This window comes from Neltuma alba, unplaced genomic scaffold (genome assembly GCF_004799145.2).
Source record: "Neltuma alba isolate B1F8T4 unplaced genomic scaffold, ASM479914v2 tig00011736_pilon, whole genome shotgun sequence".
NCBI lineage: Eukaryota > Viridiplantae > Streptophyta > Magnoliopsida > Fabales > Fabaceae > Neltuma > Neltuma alba.
Window position 1 is genome coordinate 1 of NW_021636364.1, and position 26,876 is coordinate 26,876.

The 26,876-nt window shown below is 34.5% G+C and overlaps 3 protein-coding genes across 4 annotated transcripts; 1 reads left to right on the forward strand and 2 right to left on the reverse strand.

Moving 5' to 3' along the window:
* Positions 1–1,580: 1,580 nt before the first annotated feature.
* LOC114717434 (myosin-binding protein 1-like) lies at positions 1,581–3,958 on the reverse strand. The gene is made up of 2 exons (XM_028902560.1): positions 3,198–3,958; positions 1,581–3,016 (listed from the first exon to the last, which is right to left on the reverse strand). The coding sequence occupies exons 1-2, from the start codon at positions 3,922–3,924 to the stop codon at positions 2,211–2,213; spliced, it is 1,533 nt and encodes a 510-aa protein (XP_028758393.1). The 5' UTR covers positions 3,925–3,958; the 3' UTR covers positions 1,581–2,210.
* A 2,306-nt stretch (positions 3,959–6,264) lies between these two features.
* Positions 6,265–11,674, forward strand: LOC114717428 (iron-sulfur protein NUBPL). Its single transcript, XM_028902552.1, has 8 exons — positions 6,265–6,383; positions 6,468–6,576; positions 6,825–6,947; positions 7,465–7,562; positions 8,539–8,665; positions 9,468–9,553; positions 10,119–10,244; positions 11,297–11,674. Exons 1-8 carry the CDS (start codon positions 6,357–6,359, stop codon positions 11,453–11,455), a joined length of 855 nt encoding a protein of 284 aa, XP_028758385.1. The 5' UTR covers positions 6,265–6,356; the 3' UTR covers positions 11,456–11,674.
* A 3,394-nt stretch (positions 11,675–15,068) lies between these two features.
* LOC114717429 (flowering locus K homology domain) lies at positions 15,069–21,659 on the reverse strand. 2 transcript variants are annotated; one of them, XM_028902554.1, is made up of 7 exons: positions 21,557–21,659; positions 20,344–20,855; positions 18,551–18,800; positions 18,027–18,175; positions 16,739–17,008; positions 16,439–16,633; positions 15,069–15,830 (listed from the first exon to the last, which is right to left on the reverse strand). In XM_028902554.1, exons 2-7 carry the CDS (start codon positions 20,839–20,841, stop codon positions 15,645–15,647), a joined length of 1,548 nt encoding a protein of 515 aa, XP_028758387.1. In that variant the 5' UTR covers positions 20,842–20,855; positions 21,557–21,659; the 3' UTR covers positions 15,069–15,644. The 2 variants fall into 2 exon arrangements, with proteins under 2 accessions (XP_028758387.1, XP_028758386.1); XM_028902553.1 differs by lacking the exon at positions 21,557–21,659 and adding an exon at positions 21,270–21,426.
* Positions 21,660–26,876: the final 5,217 nt, after the last annotated feature.

Sequence of the window (26,876 nt, forward strand, 5' to 3'; positions counted from 1 at the left end):
GCTCTGATTGATATCAGCAAGTGTATGGCTTGGTGAAAATAAAATAAAGATTTCAATAACTCTAAATTAGATGGAAGTTTCGGAGTGGACTTGAAATCCAACAGTTATTCACTTATTTGGTATGTTCTGGGTGATGTAGAATCACATAACCGCGGGTTAACCATCAACTTCGCCGGATGGGAGAGAGGTGATGTCAACCAAGGGAGAAGTTATAGGGAGTAATTTATTAGTTCTTTGTATCCCATATTTCAAGCATGAGTAGTTAAAAGGATTTAAATTTTAAGCCATGGAGGCAATACTCACTCTCTAGATCCATGTATTTCGTTATTCACATAGGAAACTCATTTGTACTGGGCTTGGGCCCCAATCCATCAAGGGTGGATTAGGTATAACTTAACACTAAAAAGAGTTTAAGTACAAAGTGAAGTTAGTAACAAGAATATATTGAAGTCCGTAAGTGGGACGAATCAGGGTTGCCAACTTGTAAAATTGAAACCCAAAATGACAGCATTTTGTTTCACTGTAGAGTTTTCTTGCAGATAATCGTCTTTGCCATAAGGACAGGGGTCTGGGGCATTGCTGAATTACATAGAGAAACAGAAGATGATATATGCACGTTTATACTTTTTTATATTATCACAAATCTTAAGATTAAAGCTTAGTACTTCATATCAAATTACCCCAAAAAAAAAGGAAGAGGGAGAGTCTTCCAACTCTGCAGAATGATGCTCCTCATCCTGTTAACCTTTGATTTCAAAGCAAGTAACAACTGATGTCCGTCAATTTTTGCACAACAAAACTGGAAGAAACTAACGATCTACATCACAATAAAAGTGACCAATGATGCTCACACACACACACACACAGACATATATATATATGTATAGATCAGCATCAGCTTGATGATCGGAAAGATTTTACTTAAATAAGAGCAGAATAAATTGTATTGTACTCCGAGCGTTGCGTCATTCCGGTGGTCTGCTCCAGTTCTCTCACTAGCTACGTCGTCCTTAACAATAGCCTTTTTCTTTTCTTTTTTCATTTTTCTTGTTAATTAGTTTTTTGAAAAACAGTTGCCCCTAATTTGAGCCTGTCCCTGGGTTCGCCCGTGTACTTGATCACGTTAATACTAGGCGCATGCATGAGCTATGATACTTGTGTATTTCAGATTCAGTGCCCATTAATTTAGGGTTCACCAAAACTCTACATTAGTTACCATTTACAACTTACAAGTGTTATTGACCTCAGTTTGAAGGCGTAGCAAAGTAGCTTGTCTTAAACATTCTCCAAAATGCCGTCTTTCCAATTTCTTGTTCATGTGCAGGACGGATTTAGACTTGGTACCCAGTCTTAGAGCCATGTACCTGATGCATAAATATCCTATTTGAATTGCCTGCGCTTAATTTGGATGCTTTTTTTTCATTTTGTATTTGTTGATTTTCTTTTGACAGCATATCTTTCAATTTGAAATCATTTACTATTGTTCTCTATTATGCGTTCATTAAGATAATAATATTGAAATTTAATTAAAAATTATTACATATGTACCGTTCAAATTGACTCTGAACATCTACAATAAGATGTTTACATGGTACACATTTAGAGATGTTTCACAAGATCCTGATTCGGGCAGTGCACAACAGAAAACTATGTTCCCAAAAAAAAAAAAAAAAACTACTTTACCACTTCAGAGTCGTGCCTCACTTCCTTCCATATTCGGTAAATGCTTTATGCTTCGGCTTGATCAGATGGTATCTGTCACAGTTACAATCAGCAATTCCCTGTGGGTACTTAGGACAACTGGGGATAGTGTCCTCCTATAACCACCATACCCAATGGAGCCAAGCTGTTTGGACTTGGGATTTACAGTGAAAGTTCTTTCCCATCACATGAACTTACATTAGAATATGAAACTCACCATCTTATCAGCACAACGGGACTAAAACCCATTATTCTCTTCAGTTAAAAGAACAATGGGCAGTTCAAAACTGACCGGTCAAAGAAGGAACAAGCGGTTAAAGCTAAGGCCTACTATTCATTTTTTGTACTCTACTATCTTGTTCCGTGCGATCTGGAGATGCCTGTTCTTGAAACGCTCCTGATCCTTCAAAATTGGGAGCCAAACCAAATGAATGAAACGTCATTCTCTCTGTCGCATTTGCCCAAAGGCCCCAAATATTGCCAGATAAAGACAAATGAATCTTTTCTGACTATGAATTCTGAGCTTGTATTGAATTACAAGAAGAGTTAATGCTATTTGTGATGTGAGGTAAGCCAACATTTTGTAATGTCATGTTTGCCGCATTAAAATGATTACCTTCCTCATGCATATTCTCATCCATAGGTTCTTCTACCAAGTTTAACCTATAAAAGTCTAGCTCTGCTTCCAAATCTTGTATCATTTTTTCCTTTTCTGACAGCAGATCATCAGCTTTCTCCAATGCAACTGCATCATGTTCTGCTTGCTCTTCCATCATTCTCAAATATTGGAGGGCCTCCATTCGGAGTGCTGCTTTATCCTCTTGTAACTTTGTAATCATAGCCATTGCTTCATTTGCTGCAATAGCAGAAGCATTTCTTTCTTCCTCCAGTTCCTTGTGTAAGGAATTGATAAATTGCTTGTCATACGTAAGCTGTCTCTTCAATTGATCAACAAGAGAGTCCTCCTCAATTCTACTGACAATGCTTCCAGACATAGATCCAAGACCAGAATCCAATGAGACTGACTTTTGAAGTACCTTAGTTCCATTGGAGCTAGCAGCATCAGCTTTTTTCTTTGGGGGATAAGCATCATCTAATGGAATAACTAGTGAGGTACTAGAATCTTGAGAAGATTTGTGTGATGATAGCTTCAATTCTTCCCTGTCCTTGTGCCTAAGACTTGTATGAGAAGAGTCACTTACAACCAGATCAGTTTTTTCGAACAGTTCAGCATTTATAGCAATCTTCATAAAACTGCCCCCATGATCTCTGATTGATTGAAGTCCATTATCACTTGCTTGAGACACATCTACAGCTGGAAACATTTCAGAAAGTACATGTTAACTTTTCTATAAATATTGGATAAAAAAATATGCAGACAAGGAGAAGGAGGCTACATTCCTCTGGTGACACCCCAACAATCGATTGAGTACCACCCAAAGCAATAGCTTCAGGTTGTGCAGCACAGAGGAAATTAGGAGAAACACAACAATTACCTTTATTCTTTCCTGGTTCCGCTGTGCTTGAGTCACTTGGAAGAAATTTTGATGATGCTATTGGTGTACATTGGCACTTAGGATCACTCCCAGCTTCATTGTTTTCATGAATTACAGTAGAAACATTGTTATCATCAGCAGAAAATGGAAACTCTGACTCAGGATGGAGTTTCAACTCAGCGAAGCCAGAATAACATAATGAATCACGACTGTTTTTCCCTACAAAGTGAGACGTTATCGATCCACAACAGGTACATGGCCTTGAATCCGAAGAACCAGAGAACAAGTCATCCTTCAACGAGCACTGGAAACTACAGTCACCATGAAACAGACCCAGTTTACCCACCAACAATCTATGAGCTTTTGAATTGGCTTTAGTCTTTGCTGTGAATGACAAGAGACAATCATCACACATGCCAACTCCATCCGCAACCTTATTGTGAATATGGCATGGCAGCAGAGAGGTAATTTCTGATATATGATTGTTGCAGAGTAGTGTCTGATATAACTCAGACTTTTGACCACCTAATGCAAAATCAAGCCTAGAGCACAATATACAAGGCGCTTGCAATCGACAGAAACTTGCAAACTTTGTTAGTAGATACGACAGCAGGGCATCGAAAAGCAATAGTATTATCAAAAACCACTCACAGACTGCAGATACGAGAAGAGCAGTAAATCCCCACACCCCCTGTGTCTTAACAAAGGAAATTTTACCTGCTGCCATCTCTACCTCTAATGCTCTATTAATCCATATAACTCAAGACAGGGCAATATGCTACACCCTGAGTCGATTATGTGAAATTTCAATGAGCCAGGGATAAAAGGTGAGAAACAATACATGAACCAACGCAATGAAATTATAATCCGAGTTGTTACATATAATAATAGGCCATTCTTGAAAAACAAAGATAAAGACTAAGCTCAGACGGCCCAAGAACAACACCAAACAAACAGTGTCCAGTATATCAAACGAAGTTTCATCAAAATTGAAGTAAAAAAGAGAATTCGTTGAAAGAAGACAGGAGCTACGGTCAGTTTTTGCATGTTCACATTTAACGACTATGAAGTTCAAGAGAATCCATACGTGTTAGCTGTGGACTGAAATCAGGAAAATTCCTTGAAGAACCAGGGCAATTGACAAAGAAACAACCAAAGCTGTTCGATAAATTGATCAAGAAAAACTATGACCCTTTTTCATTCCAAATACCAGTGTAACTGTGAATGCGACCAAAACCAAAAAATAAATTCAAACCAACCCAACTGTGCCATAAAGTGCCTTATTATACTAACAAGTAACAATAAATTTAATAGCCCCACGCGCAAAAATTAAATGGAAAAGTAAATTAGAACATCATAGGCCTAACTTATCAATACAAAACCAAAGTCGGAATAAATTCGAGACGCCCGTCCTCTGGCAAAGATATAAGAAACATAAAGGGAAGAGATTTTTTTTTTTCCCCCCCTTGATTTCCGAAGATCATGATTAGAAGAAAGACCGGCAGACAATAAAAATTTTATGCTATGGCCTAACAAAATTAGAAACAACGTTCGTTAACGAAGGTAACAATGGTGAAAATCCAACGTAATGTGCATTCTGATCACAATGCAAGTCCATCCAAATTGTTCGAAAATCAAATGTAAAAATCCATTGAAAAACACATCAATTATGTCCATATTTGATTTTGGTTAATGGAGAAACGAAGAAAATGCGATACCTGCTCTGGAGCTTGAGGATGAGAAAGAGGAAGGGGATGAGGAAGAGAGGTAAAGTGGCAATTTGAGATCAAACAGCACGGTAATGAATTTCTCCTGTTGTTTTCCTTTTATCTAATTTACGATCAGATTGGATAAAATTTTGTCAAAAAGGGTGCAAAACTCATCGGGAACGGACGTATTTAAATTACTAACCCGTGCTTAATTTAATATAATAGTTAGTTTGAATTTCAATTTAGTCCTAAATATAAGATTCTAATCCACTATATCCTTAACATTTATCTATTTTTTCTCAAATAATTTCTATAGAAGTTATACATGTTAAGAAATTACTTTTTAAATTAAACACACATGATTAATAAGAACATTTAAAAAAAATAATAGTATAATACTCCTCCGGTCCTAATTATAAGACCCAATTGACTTATTTGAGGAAATTAAGGAAGTAAGTTAAGTTGGTTATTTATAATAAATAAGTGTTGTTATTCCTAAAATATCTTTGCTAATTAAGTATATTGGCTAAAACTATCATTATTAAAAGGATTATCTTGGAAAAAAAATGCATAAATATAAGAGACAAAATGGATTGGATCTTATAATTAGGACCAAATAAAAAGTCAAATTGGGTCTTATAATAAAGACCGGAGGAGTATCTATTTACTACAAATAACTAATTCAACTAACTTTCTTAATCTTTCTAAATTGATTAATTAGACCTTATACTATCTTCAGTCCTAATTATAAGATCTAGTTTATAGTTTATACTCCTCCGATTTTAAATACAAGACCCTTATACTAGGAGTATTATAAATGAGAGTACTATTAAACACCTGAAGTAGTATAACATAGAATAAGGCGCGGAATTACTAGCGGCGCCTTCTCTATGATCAACTGACCGTTGAAGTTGAAACCGCCTGGCCCTCGTTCATTTGGTGCCAGCAAGAAAATTGGGCTCCGGAGGATTAAAATTGGGCCAGCCCACTGGTGCTACCATATTTCAATAATAATTTTTAAGAGTGATTTTCTAATAAATAATTATTTTAAAAAATAATTGAACTGATTTTTTTCCAATGAAATATTTTTTTAATGTAATAAATTTTTAAAAATTATTCCTTACTAATATATTATATCATATAAAATCAAAAGAATGAGCCCACTTAGAGGGCTTGGCCCATCCTTTTTTCCTTTAAAGAAATGGGCTTTCATTGATCCATTCTATTTGCAAATTGGGCTTCATTCATCAGAGCACCCTAAAAGGAAAGATTGGACGAAACTTTTTCGGTCAAATAAGCGCGTGCCTCTTCCCACCGTTGTTCTCCCTCCCTCACTCCACTTCTTCACATCGCACGGGAGACTTCTTGCCATTCCTTCTCCTTTATATACCAGAGAATCTAACGCCACACTTCGCTCGACCTGCTCTCATTGTCTTCTTGGCAGGGATATATGAGGGAGGTGATCAGTTCCTTCAGGGTACGTCTGTCTGTTCGTTGCGGGCTTTGGTTTTGACGGCTGTGTTTCCCCGTGTATAAAATTGAATTCTCAATTTGTGCGCAGAGGCTTGGAAGTGTTCGGAGCTACGCGAAGCATCTGCGTATTGATGGAGTTAGAGATACGATTGCTGTCGCCTCTGGTAAAGGTGGGGTGGGCAAGACTACTACTTCAGGTATTTTGCTTCCTCAACTTCTGTCCCAGCACTCTTATGTTTGTCTTCTGATGTATATACATGGAACAGTTTGTTTGTGAACGGTCTGGTTCGTTTCCTGGGATGGTGCGTGCAAAAATTATAAGTTTATTTCTGTTCTATAAGCATTCTTATTTTTGAACTTTGAAAATGCTAATAATTTTTTGTGAGGGCCAATTTCTCCTTTCTATGCATTGTTTAGTGTAGTAATTTGCTGTTTTAATGGGCAGTGAATTTAGCTGTTGCGCTCGCAAGTAAGTGCAATCTCAAGGTTGGTTTGCTCGATGCCGACGTATATGGTCCAAATGTTCCCCCCATGATGAACATTCATGAAAAACCAGAAGTGACCCCAGGTATTTGCTATTTCTTTCTTACCATCAATCTTCCTTGGGGCGCAGTAATAATTTAACACGAAAGGGGAGCTGAGCAAACACACTACGTGGCAATGATTGAATAACTAGTATACATGCAATAACGCATAACGGAAATAGATAAAGTTATTATCCCCCCAAACCCCCCCCCCCAAAAAAAAAAAAGTATCACTTCCCCAAGAAGTGTATACAAGTTGAAGCAAAAAGCATCGCGAACACTCTAACAGATACTCAATTAACGTCCAGGCATTGAACTTCTTAATGCTGGGGATAGTCGCTTGAGAATTGAGATCATTAACTTAAATTGCTTTCTATGACTGATAGAGACAACTAGAGTGATAATAATGTTTGAACTTCTCTCGTTTCCTTCCCATTTTGGATTTCAAGAATGTATTCTGTGGATGGCAATATTATATTGCCAAGTGCCAACTCGTTGCACATATTTAAATTGTGTTATAAGTTTACTTCAGTGTTTATTCGGCTATTTGCTTCTTTTCAGAAAAGAAAATGATTCCAGTTGAAAACTATGGGATAAAGTGTATGTCAATGGGTTTCCTTGTGGAGAAAGATGCGCCAATTGTATGGAGAGGTCCCATGGTGTGCCTCTACCTTCTTGTCTATTCTTCTTCTCTGTCCCTTTACTGTAGTTCAGCCTTAATTTTATGCTGTGATACGTTGTTCTCCTTCCTAGTAGATTTTTGTTTCTGTCATGCATTTATATTTTTGTTCCTGACTTAATTGAAACCAAAAGTAATGAAAACATTTAGAAGGGCTGAGATAAATTAAGTCTGCCACTAGAGTGAACCTTAGATCTTATATGCATGTTGAAATTTTTATTTTTAAGACTGACACAACAGTGTTTCCCATTTTATGCTTTAGCAGAAACTATTTTCTTTATATTATCTGGTAGACATGATAGATCTGAAGTTCCTGCTAAATGTATATGAGTGTAACGTTAATTAAAAGCAGCCAGTTACTTGTTAAAAGCATAGAATATGAAATATCCGCTCATTCTAATACCCAAAAAAAAAAAATCATTATTACAATCTTTGACTATTTCGGTTTTTTTTAAGTGTGAAATCATGCAGCTTTACTATATAGTTTAAATCTCTTTTAATTGAGATGTTAGCCGTTTGATTCTCCAGTCCAGTGTTTAGTGGAAAAGTTCAACATATGCTAAGTTGATAATTTGCTTATGAACGAGGGAGAAAATAGGGGGAGTGGGAGGTGACCCAATAATTTTGTACTTAAATCAGCAAACAGATGGTAATGATGAAGTTACTGATGTAATTTGTCTTTCTCCATGCATATTTTGGTATATGCACTTAAGTCAGGAGTTGTTGCATATGCTTAATGTCTCATGAATGAGATTGCGAACATTAGTGCTTCTATTGTCGTTGTTTGAGATCTGATTCACTTTAAAGATATTCTGTCTATAGTAGTTCTCTCATGATTGAGGGGTTAGTTATTTCAATCTGTTTTTGGTTCTGGCAAATTCCTACTGTATATGTTCGATCTTAATGTTATCATACGGCCTTTCACTGTTTTAGCTTTTGTTACTGGGTTGTAATAGGTAGCAAGTGCGCTTAAAAAAATGACACGTGGAGTTGACTGGGGAAGCCTTGATATTCTTGTGGTGGATATGCCTCCTGGAACCGGTGATACCCAGATAACAATCTCACAGAATCTACAATTATCTGGTAGTTTAAGAATTTATGGAGACAGTTCTCAAGGCTTTTGTTATGGGGGATTGTTTTTTTTTTTTTGGTGTGTGCGTGTGTGTGTTTTTTTTTTTTTTGGGGGGGGGGGGGTTGTTATTTGACCTTTTACTTCATAATCTCTATGTGGTTCTTGTCCATCTGATGTTTGAAATATATCATATGTGGACATTCCCTTCCCTTCAAATAGACTAAGGAATTTGGGAAAAAAAAAACACATTCCAATTTTCAGTTTTGGCAATTAACCCCTTCAACTTTGTGGTTTGCAAAATGTTTCAATAGCCAATTATACGATATTATTTTTTTTTTTGTTTTTCTTATTATATTCATCTTAACTACTTCTCTTGCTAAAAATGGCTCTTGTACCCTTTTGTTAAAAAATATAAGTAGATACTGATAGTAATAGACATTTTACTTACTTTTTCATTTCCTTCTTTTCTATCAATAAATGGGACCTTAGTGAAAAAGTTCAAACCTAAAAACGCATTGAGACATTTATCAAAATTGAAGAGAACTTGTGGGTATTGGGTAATGCTGAAGGTTAAATGGCTTGTTTACCAAAGCCCCAACAGTGAAACTGAAAGGGCTTTTTACAATTACCATGACTTGCTGTTTCCAAGTTTAGTCATATAAAGTTTTTAACGTGTAAGCATGCACAAACAAACAAAAATCTCGTTATTTTGAGATGTTTCTTTTTAGTGGCTCATATACTCCATTCTTGTATAGTTTACATTAGAAGGGAAAAAATCTTTGGTTGTTAATTGCATAGCTGCTTCTATTGCAGGTGCAGTGATTGTTTCAACTCCTCAAGATGTTGCATTAATGGATGCTAGGAGAGGAGTGAATATGTTTAATAAAGTTCATGTTCCTGTATGGTCATCTTTGGCGTACTTATTCTTAAAATGTACTTACATTGATATAGTCGTATTGACGAGTTTGAGCCAGAATATATGGGCACTGAATATGCATGAATTGGGTGGTGGACAGTGCAAGGATGTACAGAAAAAATAAAAAAATCTATGGGCTCAGTCAACTTGATATTGCATTTTTCTGTACATCCATCCACTGTACACCACCCTTTTGAGTACCCATCAATGTGCTAACATGATAAGCTTTCATTTAAATTTCTTTTTGTCCCTTTGGGGACATGTGATAAAATCGTATAGACTTCTAATCAGAAGTTATAGTTGCAGTAAAACTTTTGCAACAAAGACAAGAAACATATACCCTGTTGACGGATATATATGCAATGTGTTTTCATTAATGTAATTTATTTTAAAGCATTTATTTTTTCCTCCATGTAAAATGTTGAGGGTGAAATTTTGTGTTTCTATCTTTGTCAAGCCGTCCCTTCCATTCTTGACTTCAAATATTAGCCGGAAATGGATTTTGGTGTTGAGTATCCTTCTTAATGGATCTTCTTTTGTAATCACAGATTCTGGGAATTGTTGAGAACATGAGCTGCTTTAAGTGTCCGCATTGTGGTGAACCTTCATACATATTTGGGAAAGGAGGGGCTCGTATGACAGCAGCTGACATGGGATTAGAATTATTGGGTGAGGTCAGTATAGTATTCATGTGTTTAATGATCCTTGTTTATCATGTTGATGTTAAACGCTCAACTTCTCAGATTTTACTTTTTGGATTCAAATTCATGGTTTGGTTGATGGTTGTACGAGGTATCATTGTAGCGAGTATCTGGACACGGGCCGGCTACTTTGTAATACAGTTTTCCTTTTTAAAAAAGAAAAAGAATTATCTGAGGGTCATTTCCTGCTTCTTTTTTTTTTTTTTTTTTTGCCTCTCCTGGTTATAGAAGCTGCAAATAACCATTTCTAATCTCCGAATCTTTCGACAGTTCAAAAACAATTTAAGAAGTGAATTGCCAACTTCCATGTGTGGACCAACTGACAGACGTACTTCTACGTTGGGACATGGAATTATAATATTTTAGGTTAATATAATCTTTTGTCTTTCAAGTTTGTTCTCATTTTAGTTTTGGTCCCTCAAAAGGCAAAATAGTTTAAGTTTTTATTAGATTATAGAGGCTAATATTATAAATAAATAAAAATTTGAGGAACCAAAACCTATGATTTGAAATTTAAGAGGCCAAAACTAAAATGAAGGCAAATTTAAGAGATCAAAGTTTGTATTAATCTTTCTTTTTTTTTTTGTGAAATAATTGAGAGAGGAGTATTGACACCACCCCTTCCTGCCTGGAATTTGTGATTCTTTCACATCAGCTGCTTGACGTTATAATTAAATTGGAATTTCTACATGAAGCACAAGTAGATCATCAGGCTGTTTGGGATTCTAGGTTCTTGTAAGTGTTGTCAACGGCGGGTGCCATGTCAGAATGATATGGCAATCTTGGAGCTTTCCTCTATAGAACTCCAAAGGCATGGCCATGACAGTCACCGTGATAACACTAGTTTTTACAAAAAAAGAAAAAAAAAAGGAGGTTTTTGCTTAAATCTTGTGATATAATATCTGCATATGAAATGGTTAGTGAAGAAAACCGGCATCTTTTTCTTGATGTTCTAAAGTGATTGCCTTCAACATCCATCTACTGCATATGTTAACCAACTCCCATCGGTGTTTTAATGACTCCAGATACCGCTAGAAGTGCAGATTAGAGAAGCTTGTGATGAGGGGGACCCCATAGTGCTGTCCGCCCCTGATTCTGCGGCATCTGAAGCTTATGGTGATGTTGCTCGAAAACTTGTTCAGAAACTCAAGGAACAACCAGCCAAACCTGAAATTGTACCATGAGGTGCTGGGCGCTCGCCTTGCATGTTATGAGTTTGCTGTTTAGATTTTATTGGAGGGATATTGAGGGATATGGACTAGAGTTGTCAAAACGGGCCAGCTTTTTAAACCTTTTTAAGTAAAGCGTCGGGTTTGTATTTTAAGAGGTTGAAAAGGAAATTGGGTTTAGAAGGGTTAGCTCTTTAGGGTTCAGAAATAAAAAGATCAGTCTTTTTAAATCCACCTATTTTTTTTTATTATCAAGATATTTATACAATTATGGATTAATTTTTTATGGATAAATTTGAAATAGAAAATTATTTAGAAGAACCGTTAGTGAATCCATATAATTGGAAACAATTAGATGTCTTGAATTGGTAGAAGGACAATTAAAATCAATTTCTAATTCTTTCAAGAATGACAGTTGATATTCTTAGTATTTCAATCACTATAGTAGCTACTAGCTAGTGAATCTTTATTTACTATTGGTTTACATATCTTAACAAAGTATTAAAATTCTCTTATTCTAACAAATGTTTAGACTTTCATTTGTACTCTTAACTACTACATAGCTTTACTTTAGATAAAGGTGATGAAAACAAAAGCCCTAATATTTTTATCATTGAAGAAGAGCCCATCTCTAGTGAAAAACAATCAAATGTTGTTGATCTTGATGATGGTGATAAAGATGAAGATAATAATTATGCTGATATTGTTAATATGTAGTTGCTTAGTTTTTATCTTTCTATTTTTCCTCTTTTATTTGGTTTTTTTTAGTTTGGATAATAATTCATTAGTATTTGTTATTTTTCTCTATACATCATTAGTTTATTTTACTTATATTATAATTGGAATAAAATTTTTTAGAAGTTTTATTGTGTTATTTTTTTATTTTTAAGATAATTGAAAAGAATTTAAATTTTAAAAAATAACATAAAAGACCGACTCTTTTAGGCCTCGACCCCATATGTCTAAGGGTCGGGTTTTAATAATATGATAATTTTAAAGTTTGCAGATTTTAAAGAGCTAGCTCTTTTAAATCCTGCCTTTTTTAGGTACGAGCTTTTCAAGAGTTAGCCTTTTAAGACCAAACTGGCCTTTATTGATAGTAGAGGTGGAAATCAGGGCCGGCCTTTTAAGGCTGGTGGGCTTAAAAGGGCCGGTCTTTCAATACTGAAATTTAAAAAATACCCTAATTTATTAGGCCCGGCCCTTAAGCTACAGGGGTTAGGGCCGGCCTAAGGGCTTTTGGCCCGTTTAAGGAAAAATGTTGTTTTTTATATTTTTTTATAAAAAAACAATAATAAACCAATGAAATTGTTAATAAAATACATAAATATGAATAAAATTAAGTCACAAATACAAAATATCATCATATATAAATATCCATCAATATCCAAGAACATCTAAAACATTCATTAATAAGATAACAACATCTAAAAATTTTATCTATAGTGTAATTGTGCAATAAATAAACTATCATTAATCTTTTGAAATTTCATCATCACTATAATTAATTGCTCTTCTTTATAAGTATGCTTTTCTTTCGTAACAAAAATATCAAGTTTTTTTTCTTTATAAGAATTTTACGTTTAAATTTTACAATCTAGCTATTATTTTATTTTAATGTGAGAAACATTATTGTTGAAACTCATGAATTTCTAATTCAAATTATAAAATCACAATGTATATAAATATAAAAATACTCTATTATCAAATATATATACATATAGTTTAAAAATATCAACGCATATAATATAAGTCAAATCATTATTAAAATCCAAATTAACCCATTTTTTAAAAATTTTATTGGATAAATTATTGTCTAAAACTAAATAAATCAAATCATTCTGTAAAATTTAATTTTAAAATGACAATAATAACTAAATGTTTGAAATATTATTAACAATGTAAAAAATTAATAATATTATAATTATATAAAAAATTTTAAAAAATAAATAAATAAAAGGGCCTAAACGGGCCGGCCTAACAGGCTCGACCTGTTTTCCCGGCTCTAATTGATAGCTCTAATATGGACAGTTTGTGCTGTTTACACGAGGGGATTCCACGGGTGCCACAAATAGGGTCAAATCTAGAATGTTTTAGATACGCTGCTCATCAGTGCTTAAGACTTAATTTAAGAGTTGATGTTAATTTTATATGTAAGACTTATTTCATATATTTATCAATTTTTTTCAAATTAACTATGTTAATATTCTCTTAAAAATAATCAAGAAGGAAAAGGAGCGAGTGAATTAAGAAAGATGATTAGAGTATTTACAAAAAAAAAATATTACATTAACTAATTTAACTAACATTATTAACCTACCCAAATTAATTAATTTGACCTTACACTAAACACCCCAGAGGAGTATTTAATATTTTTTCCATCCCTTTCATAAGATCTTATTAATAATTTTTTTACATTAAAAAATTAATTAAGATTTTGGGATTGTCTCCCAACTATGACGTGATATTATTTAGTTACTGAACTTGAAACTCAATTCTTACCCCCCCTTTTTTTTTATAAATTTTATCCTTATCAATCCAACTCATGACTAAGTCCTCTTATTAAGTGCCATTTCATCGTCTTCAGCCTCCCTCTGTGCAAGAATGCCCACCGTTTTTTTCAATGACAGTTTAATTTCCTTGAAAAAACAATCTAAAAATGACCAACTTGTTCTTCAATCAGGTCACCAAAAGCGTGTCGGTGCTGACATGAATCCTACTCTAACCTGGTCTCCACACCCTCCTAAATGCTTCCTCTTCATCTTTTCCACTATTGTTTCCTTCCTCCCCCCCCCCCCCCAAAAAAAACAGTTTTCTTTCTTTCTTCCTTTTCCTCATCCATTTTATAGCATCACCACATTCCTCGTCCCCTCCCTATTTGATTCCAAAATTCCCATCACAACTTCAGCTTCAGCTTCTTACTTTTCATTTGATCCCTGCGTGGGACCACGTCACATATATATGGTGTGTCATTCAGTATACATTGACACACGAGAGAGGGGAGTTCGTTGCTTGTGTCATTTATTCATGGTTTGCGTCGCTGGTGTCATATCAGCACTTTGTAAAAACGTTATCATGACATGCAGATTTTTCTTTTCATGTATTAAGTTGCAGGAGGGAGATTGAAGATGATATAGTGACTTGGCAGTTGTCATATCAGCACTTAACAAAGATGACTGAATTATGAGTTAAATAAGCGTCATTTTCTAAAAAATCAGAGACCATAAGGATTGAATTTTAACCAAATCAAAAATTCAGAAACTAAATCATTCCAAGCCATAGTTAAAAATTAAAGAATAAAAGGTTAATTTTTCCTAAAATTTTTGTAACTCTTCAAAAGCACCCTTCGACTAGTTCATCGGGAAGAATAAAGTCATCACTAACAAAACTAAGAAGTGTTTGGATTGCTCAAAAACTGCTTTTTAAAAACACATTTTCACAAATCAAAATAAACTCCCCTACATATTTATTTTATATACCATAAAAACACTTTTAATATCATAATTTTAATTCTACCCAATTACTCCTAAAAGAGGCAAGAACATTTTAAAATTAGTAAATGTTCCATTAAACATATTTTTCAGATGAGGGTCACTAAATCAACAGGTAAGATAAATATTTTATTCAATTTTGTAGAGAAAATATTTTAATTAAAAATCAACAGGTAAAATAACGAGGGAGTACATAATCAGGCTGGGATCACACGTTACATTCATCTAAACTGAATCGGATATCTGATATGGGTCACTAAATTTGGCTCGCTCACGTTGGAATTTTGCTTGACATATCGGATGGCCTACTGTGCAGAATGGAGGTTCTTCAATGGTACTCTTCCAACATTTACGGAAGGGAAATCAGACTACACGCAGCACACTAGCACTTCAATGTTTTCCTCCCCTGATTCCTCAATACGCCCGTCATTCCCAACTCTACGCTCCAAAATCCCAAACAAAAACGACCTCACAACAACACGGGTGTTTTAACCAGGAAAAGCTCATTAAGAATTACCAAATTAAAACCCCACTAAATAATCTCATCTTCTGAATCCTACGCAGTGTCATTTACCATGCATGGATACAACATAAACCTATGGGGTATATGACAGAATCCCAAGTTTAATTAGATACCCCACTCGACAGTTAAAAACTCAACGGTGTTTACCAAAACAGAAGCGTCCCCTCAATTACAATTTAATGCAACATTCTCAATATCCATAATTGGTGCCGTATACCGGCCCATAATCAGCGGCCGGAGCATGCCCTGTATGGGCCCCAGCACTTGAGGGTGGGGATGCATAAACAGGAGCATTTGCGGGATACGAATTGTAGCCTTGCCCAACTGATCCCCCCATTTGATCTTGTGCTGTGCTTGCAGCTTCAGCCATGAAGTTCTGTACATTAAAATAAATAAATAAATAAAAGATTGCAAATGATTTCATATCCGCAATGTGCTGAACCAACACAAACATAATGCAACAGACGGCATTGAAATTGAAATAAGATGATACAAGCCATCTGCTGCTGTACTGTGCCTGCATATCCAAGCAACTACCAGCTATCCCGTACTTTCTTTTCCCAGATACGATTACAATACTTCATAAGATGTGTATGTACGTACTACTAGCGTACCCAAGATGCGTATTATTAGAACAGCATTAGCTCGCATCAGAATGTTAGTCACAATCACAGTAGACACAGACAGTATCTGTTTAGACTAATCCTAAACTGTTAACCCCAGTATCAGACTCAACACGCCACAAAATGTTTGCATCAGAATGTTAGTCAAAATCACAGCAGACACAGACAGTATCTGTTTAGACTAATCCTATACTGTTAACCCCAGTATCAGACTCCACACACCACAAAATGCCAAGAACAATATTTGATCGAAACAGACAGAACACCAATCCCTATATGCTGTTTATATGCTGTTATTTACAGAAAAGAGCAGCAGGAAACAAGCAGAATGAGATGATTTTCCTTGAAAATAATCAAATACCTGCACCAGCTGTTGGGCAGTCTGTATTTGCGAAGCAGTCCCGCTTATTTCAACAGTCATCTCCCCTGGCACACCCCTTGTCTCCTGAATTGTAATACTTGCTCCACTAGCACGACGAATATAGCTGATATTTGCACCTGATGTTCCAATAACTGCATCTGCATAGGACAGAGGAATTTGCATATGCTGTGTAACCTACAAGGCAGAAAGGGAAAAATACATTAAGTCAAGACAAAGCAAACGTGTTTCAGAATTAATAATGTTACACTGTAAACTTCTTAGTTATAGATAATAAAAAACCTTAGTCACAACAGATTGTTGTGGCTGCGCACCCGACACCATAGAAGCATCCCTTCCATAAGCAGGTGGTCCCTGATGAAGGTGCTTGTCCATAGGAGGCAGATCAGCAGGTGGGTAATAGTTATCGTAGTGATGTGAATGTGGCATATATTGAGGGTTAGGAGCAAATGGAGGTCCACCAGCTGCAGGAGCTGGAAATCCTTGAGGAGGAGGACCCCATGGCTGGTGTGGTGGCACATTCTGGTTGGCTCGGACATCCGGCGATTGCATCTGAAAATGAAGACAAACAATTGCACAGAGTGAATACAGCATCCCCAAAAAAAGCCCGACATAGCTTCACCTCAGATAAAAATAGATAAATCCAATAAAAAGTACAAATTATAGAGAAGCCTTGATATCCTTCCCGAATGTTAATCTATATTGATAGCCCAATTAATTGATAGCTTAACCTATCCAGTTCTCGTTTCCAATTCTGTTCTCAACAGAGAGTAAGCATGGAATAAATAAGCACCTAAAATATGATTCCAAAATTCAAACACCAAGCCAGGCTTCTGAACGTGAACATATTTTCAAATGTCAGCTTACAAAAACAAAAGCATGCATCAATTACATAGGTTATAACCCCTTGTAACATAAGCCTGATCAGACTTTTCACTAGCAAATTTGTAAACGAAGATATGTGGGAGGCCAATCGTTGAGTGACATAAAGTCCAGCATGCATATATTGGTCAGTTTTCAGCGGTTAGAATCAGTCCTCCTTTATCAGCATGCGTATGAAAGGTATTCAATTCCTCCTCTCTCCTAAGTACTAGGCAGGGGAAAAGGAGGAATCCATCATTTTCTAGAGCTATCACCTTCTATGTTGTTCTGTTCGAAGAAAATATTCATGTAAGTAACACTAGGCCAACAAATAGATCTGAGCTATTAATTGCATTGAAATTATCTTCACTGTGACCACACAAGACCACTCAATAGAAAGGGTCTCCAAACTAGTGTGCGATCAGAGTTTTATGTAATCTCTAGTTTCAGCTTAATCAAAGCCAAGTATAACTCATTAGCAACAGGGAAAAAAAAAAAAAAAAAAGGAGAGAAACCAAGTATAACTTAATAATAAGAAATTGGTATGTGATTAAGATGCATTAAAACATGCATTTGATAAGCCACAAATGCTTAAATCAGAATAATGACTTCCAGAAGTTATGAACTGGGCAATTTAACTTGCCCACAAAAATTTCTAATATGCCCATTCACACGTTATATTGACTTCAGCTCCAAAAATAACACTTGCCTGTGTTTCAAATACTCCAACTATGCTTCGGTCTACCAAGAACTTTCGTAGATGAGTTGCAATGAGTTCAACTGCTTTGTGAACTCCAGCAGATTCACCTTGTATTTCAACAACACTATCATCTCGCAGAGCAAAAACTGGCAGGTGCTCTGTTGCAAATCAAACATCTTTCAGGTAAAGTGATAACAAATATTTTAGAATTGTAAAAGTTTTCCTTAAATATTCATGATGCACAAAAGGACATCCTAAATCATGCCTCAAGTACATTTATACATTACCAAAAGCAGAATTAACAATTGAATTATTCACAAGAACCACATATCCAACTTTCAAGTGCCTAACAAGAATAGCAACATGAAAAATTTGCAAATGGAAGCCTAACAATATTGCACACAATCACAAGGATTGAATGACAGAGTTTAAATGATAAGCCTAAAAAGCCCCATGAAAAGAAACTACCAAGAAGACATATTGCCAAATTAAGCATTGTTTCTTTGTACAGTAGATAATGCATGTAAGCACACCTGATCCAAGGACTCGTATGGTACAACCAGATGTATCTTGAATGGATTTTATAGTAGACCCCTGCTTCCCAATCAAGCTTCCTGCTTGAGTATCAGCGACAAGAAGCCTTGTAACAACTGAGCGCCCAGCAACAGATGCGCTATCTGCAGGATCACGGTCAACATTGACAATTTGTTTATGAACCCTTAACAAGCCATCCACAGCGGGTGGTATGGTACGATCTGGCTCTTCTTTTGCAGATACCATTACCTTTTAAAAGCATCAAAGAGACTATTAAGAAACACTGCATCCAGTGGATAATTTTAAAATACCAAAAAAAAAAAAAAGATCTGCTTTCAAACTATCTATCATACTTACTAAATCTATTTCACTCATCAATTATTTCATTTGAACATCACAAGAACGTAATTGTTTATCGAAGTTATAACACTTGAATCAATTTTTTTTTTTATAACTTTAGCTTTATTCCCAATTCTTTGGACCCATGAATCTGCTTGCTCAATTTGTTAGCAATAATTTGTACTCAGACAGACATAAGAGGTCTAGATGATCCAAATGTTAGATTTCATTAGTAATCCTACATCTTCAAAGAGTAATTTGATATTCCAAGGGATCGCTCTTGTGATTCAGTGAATCTAAATGTATTCCAAGTTTATATAATTTATTGGCACATTCTAATGCATCCATCCGAAAGTTTCCGCTTAATATACGTTAATCAGATTTCAGTTGGCTTCTCTTTTGTGTCCTCCCTTTGTTGTTGTTTCACCATTTCAATGATGTTAAGAGTTGTTTCTAGGGAATATTTTCAGGGAGCGTGGCAAGACACCAGTCGACCAAGTTCTGAAGTTACCAGGTATAAGTGAAAGCCTGTTGCTACCAAAATCTGCACAAACTATTCTGAATGTTTAACACAAAAACAACGTTTCAGCACTTGTATATGCTCATTGCTGTTTCCCTGCAACTTCAACTTTGGCACTTCAGTTTGAAGCCACTTTGGTCATTCATATTTGCTGACCACCTGCACACATCGATTTTGGTCATCGGGACAAAAGACATCTCTTTTTATAAATATTAGCCTGTTATGATATTTATCATTTCTTGTGTTATGCTTGATTATTTTATGGTTTCACTTCCTCAACAACTGTTGGTTTTTAAGTAAAATTCTTTGATAACAATATTAATATATGTGTGAACGTTTTATCACAAATAAATCAGAACCCCTTAAGTTTCACTTTCAAATGAGTTATATGACGTTTATTTGACCAAGTTTTCCATATTGAAGTGAAGCACGCACTTCCCCAAATATAGCTTGACAAGACCTAGTTATATTCCCACTCTGGCACTATCATGAATAACACACACAACATATAAAATTCCAAACCATGCAATACCAAGAGTTTCACCACTAAGATCAGTTTTACAGCACATAATTGCACATAATTAAAAAGCAAAATGAAAGAAAGGGAACGACGTAAGTGATAGGGAAAAATGATTAAGGCATGATTGCACCAAAAATAGAACACCAGAAACAAGTCTTATCCCACTAAGTAAGGTGAGCTACATGAATCACACAACACCATTGAGCTCTATCAACAACTAATTCTTTAGACATATCATTCACGCCAAAAATAAAGCACCGGATACAACCAAGTTCTGAAACAGATATATCATAAGACTTTCTAAAAATCCACAGGCATCAACATACACAACGCACACATTTGGCATCAACGGGAAATACATGCAAATTTATTCCTCACAAGATAAAAGTAGAGAGGGCAAACTGTTGACTCACAGCTCTTTCTGAGGTTCCAGGGGGACCATCAAGTATTTTAATACGAGCTTTTGTCTCTTCAGTAATTTTCTTAATAAATTCCCCCTTGCGGCCAATAATGCTGCCAACCTTCTGAACGGGAACCAGCATTCTAAATACATTTTCTCCTGGCCACCCTGGCCACCGTTTTATTTCCGTTCCTTTTGAATCTAAGTCGTGTTCCTGCTTCTGAGAATCAAAACTCTCAGGCATATCTCCTGCTTCATGATGTTCTAGAATATGCTTTTGTGGAGATTCAGAACTTTTGGGCAAATCTCCAGCATCAATTCCATCCAAATGATTTTCTGGAGGATTGTATTCCTCAACTACATTGCCTGCATCATGTTCTACAGACTCTTGTTCAGCAAACCCGGTATTATCAATCCCTCCTGTATCATGGTCATCAGAATGATTTTGTGGAAAATTGGGGCTCTCAGGCACATAGCCCGCATCCTGTCCGTCAAAGCCTTCCCCAGACATTCCAACTATAATTGCTGTCAATTCAGTAATGTAAAACAAATGGTTAGTACAAAATAAATTTAAGCAGAAAATAATAACAACAAAGAACTTGAAGAATGTTAGGATAATTGCTTATTCAACTCTTCGTGATGATGATGAATAGCAAACAAATTCGTTCGACATTTCTAAGAACCCAAATTTTCACAAGTTTACAATGAATTCAAAACCGTGACGAGTAAAATGACTAAAATAATTGTTGACACTTAAAATTACAAACCCCAGCATCTCCCTCTTCAATCTTACAGAAGAGACCGCCCGGCCTCGACCAAAGGAAGAGGAAATAAATAAATAAAAAATAGAACCCAACATTCATCCAAGAAGAGCACCGGAGTTCTTCGTTTGATTTAATGAGAAACCAAACACAGTGAAGCAAAATAAAAGCATTAAACCTAAAATTCTCGCCGCAATTTTGCAAACTGCGAATGAATGCAACTCCGAATAGTGGCTCACAATGACCCCAAATCTTGATTCGCGAAAAAAAAGAAGTAAGCGATTTGGGGGGGGGGGGGTTCGAACACGAAAGATGCCCATAAAAACCACATATGTAGGAGAAAGTAGAAACCCTAGAATGAACTCAAATCAAATAAAATTTACATGAATAGAAAGAAAGAAGATAGAGAATGAATGTACAGGCCAGGGCGATTAAGTATTGAGTGTAGCTGCTTTTCAAACTCACCGGGATTCGACTTCGGTGCGAGTAGGGTTAAATGGAGTTTGGATAGGGAGGCAGAATTAGGTTTTGTAAGAACGAAAGCGCACTATGTATGTTATCTGCGTTCCGCATAAACATGTACACATGTATATAACTGTAAAAGCTTTTAAATATCGTTGGCCAAAAAAAAAATTATATATCTTTGAATATCTAATAATTTAAATAGTATTATCTATATACCACCTCCGATTCTTAATATAATATCTCGTTTGATTTTTAGTTTGGTTCTAAATATAAAACCTCAATCTACTCTTTTCTCATCTTTATGTATTTTTTTCAAAGTAATCCTTCTAATAATAATAATCCTAGCCAATACATTTGATTAAGAAAGATATTTTAAGAAAGACAACACATATTTATTACAAATAACCAATTTATCTTATTTTTTTTAATCTCTTCAAATTAGTCAACTAGTTCTTATAATTAAAACCGGAGCTTGTATTTCATACACAATTTACAAGTTGATAAATCCTCCAAAAATTTACAACACTTAAAATAATGTGTCTATAATTTATAATTTACAGGTGAATTTACATTAGTCGTAAATTTCTAAAGAATTGCTTATAAATTCTGGAAGAAAAATTATAATTCATCGTACCATTTTAATTTAAAGTTAATACAAATTTTGGTTTCTCAAGTTTATTTTTATTTTAGTTTTGGTTCCTTAAATTTTTTTCATTTAAAATATTGGTCATTATAACCTAATAAAAACGCGGACCATTTTGCTTCTAGAAGGACCGGAACCTATAGATTAAAATTTAAGGGATCAAAAATTATATTAACCCTTTCATTTATATCTCGACTGGGGTAAAAAAAAATACACTTATTTATGAAAATCTCAATACACAGGTTGAGATGTGAATATCTGAAGGAGGAAATTTATAATTTATTACACTAATTTTATTTACAACTTATAAGATACATTCAAATATAAATTTTTAACACACCAGTGAGCTGTAATTTTTAATAGGAAGCTTATAAATTTTGAAAAAAATATTTATAAATTATCATACATTAATTTGTAAATAATAAAAACATTATCTAAGTTGTAAGTTTCTGGAAGATTTAAATGGCAAAAAAAAAAAAAAGTTCGTGGAAGATTTATAAATTTCAAAAGTTCACTTATAAGTACGTCTGAAGATTTGTAAATAACATTAAAACTTAAGTTATTAAAAAGTAAAATATTAATATTTTAATAAGATACTACATCCCGGTCTTTATGTATGAGAATTAATTTGACATTTAATTTGATTTTAAACATAAGACCCTAATCCTTTTTTTTTTTTAAGTATTCCTTGTAATAGTTATATATATTAAAGATTCTATCAAACAATAATTTTAACTAATGTGCATGATTAGTAAAGGTAATCTAGAAAAGACAACACATATTTATTACAAATAACTAACTTAACAAAATTTCTTAATATGTTCAAATTAGTCAATTAGCTCTTATATTAATGACTGAACGTAGTATTATTAAACAAAAAAAATATTTTTAACTAATTATCGATATTATCATTAGTGAAGTGGTTGGTCACGCTGTAACCTTTCAAGATTGTTGGTTAAAGTGGCATTTTAATCGTTTTTATGGATAAGAAATAATGTTAGTCTATTGGCATATATTTGTAATCTTTCAAACTTAGAAAGTATTTTTTTCGTAATACGACGCAAACTCCTCTATATATTATAAAAACATTTTTAAAATTATGATTTGGTTTCAATCTAAACACCTTTTTAATTGATTCTATTTCCGGTTCTAAACATAAGATTTACTTTGTACAATTATATTGCAATTTATATTACAAGATAGGTCTTATATTTACAACCAGATATAATGTTAATTTTTTATAAGTTCATTAATTGAAACTTATTCATCAAATTATCTTCCACTTTGCTACATGAAATTTCATATACTCGTCAAATTAAACACAAATCTATCTGCATTTTTTTTTTTTGTGAACTGAACGCATATCTATCTGCATGAACAATATGGTAACATATTTTTTTTGGTTATGGAATCAGGAATATCTTCCATCAACAGAGGGAGAGAGACTACTTTTTCTAGGGATATATACAGAGGGCAAAATGTCACTCATAGTGACTCGAGTTAATATCATGATTGTATTTTTTTTTTATTTGTTTTAATATCTACCCAGCTTCTTATATCAAATTATTTTATCTAAACATACAAATCGTGAAATATGGCGTGAAATTTGCTTATCACAATTTTCAGGGAAAAAAACAGTTATTACCTTTACTATTCTACTTTCAATTCCCAATCATACTCTCCTATTACTGTGACAACTAAATAAGAGCTGGGGGCAATATCTGCAAAATTTTGGGTGATATTTACTAAAGTCATATTTCACACACGGCGGACTGCACATAACATTCTCAACAGTAAAGAGCATGGATAGGTAAAAAAAAAAAAAAACCTAATTCATAACTTTGAAGAGAAGCCCAGGCCAGGTATGGGAAATGTTATTTTTAGAGTGGTTTTCCAGGATGTTGAAACAAGCCATGTTGATCGTATAAATGTTGGCCTTTCCGTTGTTATGCCCATTAATCTAATTTGTTATCATGCTGTTTCTAGTAGTTGTTATTGGAATATTTTTAAAATGAAGAGATGTGTTTTTGAAAAATCATGTTCTTATATAAATTTATTAGATTAATAAATTTATATGAGGGGTTATATTTTCATATAAATTAATAAATTTATTTGAAGAGTTGTGTTTTCACATAAATTAATATATTTATATGAAGGGTTATATAAGAAGTTAAAATATTAAATAACCCTACATATTAAATACATTGTATTTAACAAAAAGTCATGTAAGAAGTTAAAACATTAAATAAACCTACATACCAAATTCATTGTATTTATTTAAATTATATTGGTTCATGAACCAACATATAGTTGTGACTTTTTATTTAATAAGGTTTTATTTCAAAATGTGTCTCTTCAAAACATCATTTCATGGTGTATATAAATCCTTCACCTTCACTTCATCTGGGAAATATACAGCACAACACAACACAAACACTAAAATCAAACTTATTGTTTTGGTTTTTGAGTACACGCAGATATAGAATTAAATTATCACTTTATAAAAGTTATTGTTGTCTTTGCTTGAATTTGAAAGTGTAATCCATATACAAGGGTCTTTATTGTCCCCTGAAAGAAATTTGCCAGTCAACTCAACTTGCACCCTAAAAGATGAAAATAGATAAGGGGCAAATTAAACCTAAAGGAAAGTATTGTACACACCTTGAACACATTACGTACCACTTTCTTCTTCATCTTTTCTTCTTGTACTTCTCAGAGAAACATTCCCGCCAACAGTTGTTATCGTTATTAGTTATGTTACTGATACTACTACTAAAACCACTTTTATTGTTGAGCACCTATGATTATAGGGATATTTAGATGAAAACCAAATTATGATTTTAAAAGTTTTTTTACTATTTATAAAATAAATATGTGAAAAATTTATCTCGTTTTACAGAAAATAATTCTTAGAAACACTTTTAAAGGTTGCCAAACACTCCCGCTTCGTTGCAAGACAAAAGAATGGAGGGCCTGTTACAGAGAATCCAGACCTCATGCATAATTGAAGGAAGCAAGTGTTCCTTTGAGCAATCCAACAAAATTCCATGTCAATTGCCAAATACACCGTCGAATATTGCTGCTGCGAATGTAATTGCTGAGGAGACAACAGGATTCAAGAATCACGATCCACGTATGTTCTTCCTTCGCCTACAACCTTTCTCTTGCTCTCTCACTCCAGCTGCTTGATAAAAGTTCAAATAGAAATCATAAGTTAGTTATGCAACAGAATGCATCAGAAGAGCAAAAGCTTGAAGTTTCCCTAACAAAACATGGATTTTTCCGAGGTTTGATCCAAAATGTCAAATTGCAGGGTTTCCCAACACCGTCCTCGACAAGATCATTTGAAATTATCCACAAACAAGAGTCAACATCAAGCTGATCAAACTGCCTCCTTTCAGTCAAATATCCCAGCTAGAAGCTGTCTGCTTGTTCTTCGGTCGGTGAGGCAGAGACTTCGTGCTCTTGTATTCTGTTATGTCTAATCATCTGTTAAAGAACACTTTTGGGTAATTAATAAACTTTTGCTATTGAATTATTTCCAATCATTTTTGTGCGCAGATCTTCTTGGATTAGTGGAATGCAGCCGGTGTGTATCCCTCCTGAACTATTTAAGTCTAATTTGAACTCCCAAATATTTAAAAGAAAAAAGGGCATCATCTTCCGCGCAAAACATGTTGAAATCAACCCCCCCCCCAAAAAAAAAAAGGCCTGGGAAGATTCCAGTGATTTAAAACACCATACTCAATATATGTACAGCAAGCACAAGTGGTAATCCTTGAGCTCTCCCAATATTTTTTTTGTCTGTAAAAGGTCTCCAATTACATAACTGGTGCTAAAAGCACCAACCTTTCGGAAAAATGGGAGAAAATGCACCCAGTTAAAAACACAATTTGTGCATGCAAAACCCTATAAAAACTTATTGCAGCATGGCCAAAAAATTGAAGGAACCTTACAGTCGAGGTTCAGATTGATCATGCATTAGCAATAGCCTGTAAGATCTGCCTAGAAGGTAACAACACAAGTATATTAACTGTTCCTTGTACTAGTGCACAAGCAAGAAAACATGAGGGTAGACCCTCTGAAATGGTTGAAAAGAGGAAAATTCTAGTCTGACGGTGCTATTAAAGAAGCTCTGAACCTGTAAGATACTAAATAACGGCCTGAACATGTCTAAAATAAAAGCCATCTATTTACCCATAAAAGTTTGAATGTTAAAAGACAATCCATAGGCACACTACAGGGTTCACCGTTTGGAAGAGATGTGATTGATAATGACATAGCAATTCAGCCCAGGGCCCCTGCGTGTATTTTGCCAGGAAACAAAAAATCATTGCCCTTGTAATGATGACAGACCGCCTAACCCTAGGAAGTTCCACAGGCAAGAGGAAATATATTCCTCCTGAAATTTCAAAAAGGTTTATATATTCCTTTGTAGGAGTAGGGTTGCTTTCAATTATTGATGCCTCATCCTTGATTTGAAATTCAACACAATTTTTTTTTTTTTTAAGAACGTACTTGGAAATGTGGGAACAGAGTTGTCTTACCAAAAGGCATATTGACTAAAATGGGCTTGATAAAACATATGTTAATTCCCTTCGGGGTCATGATTCCACGCATCTTTTTCTGTTGTGTATAAGGTTTATCTACTGCTCTTGGAAGTTATATCAAGCAAGC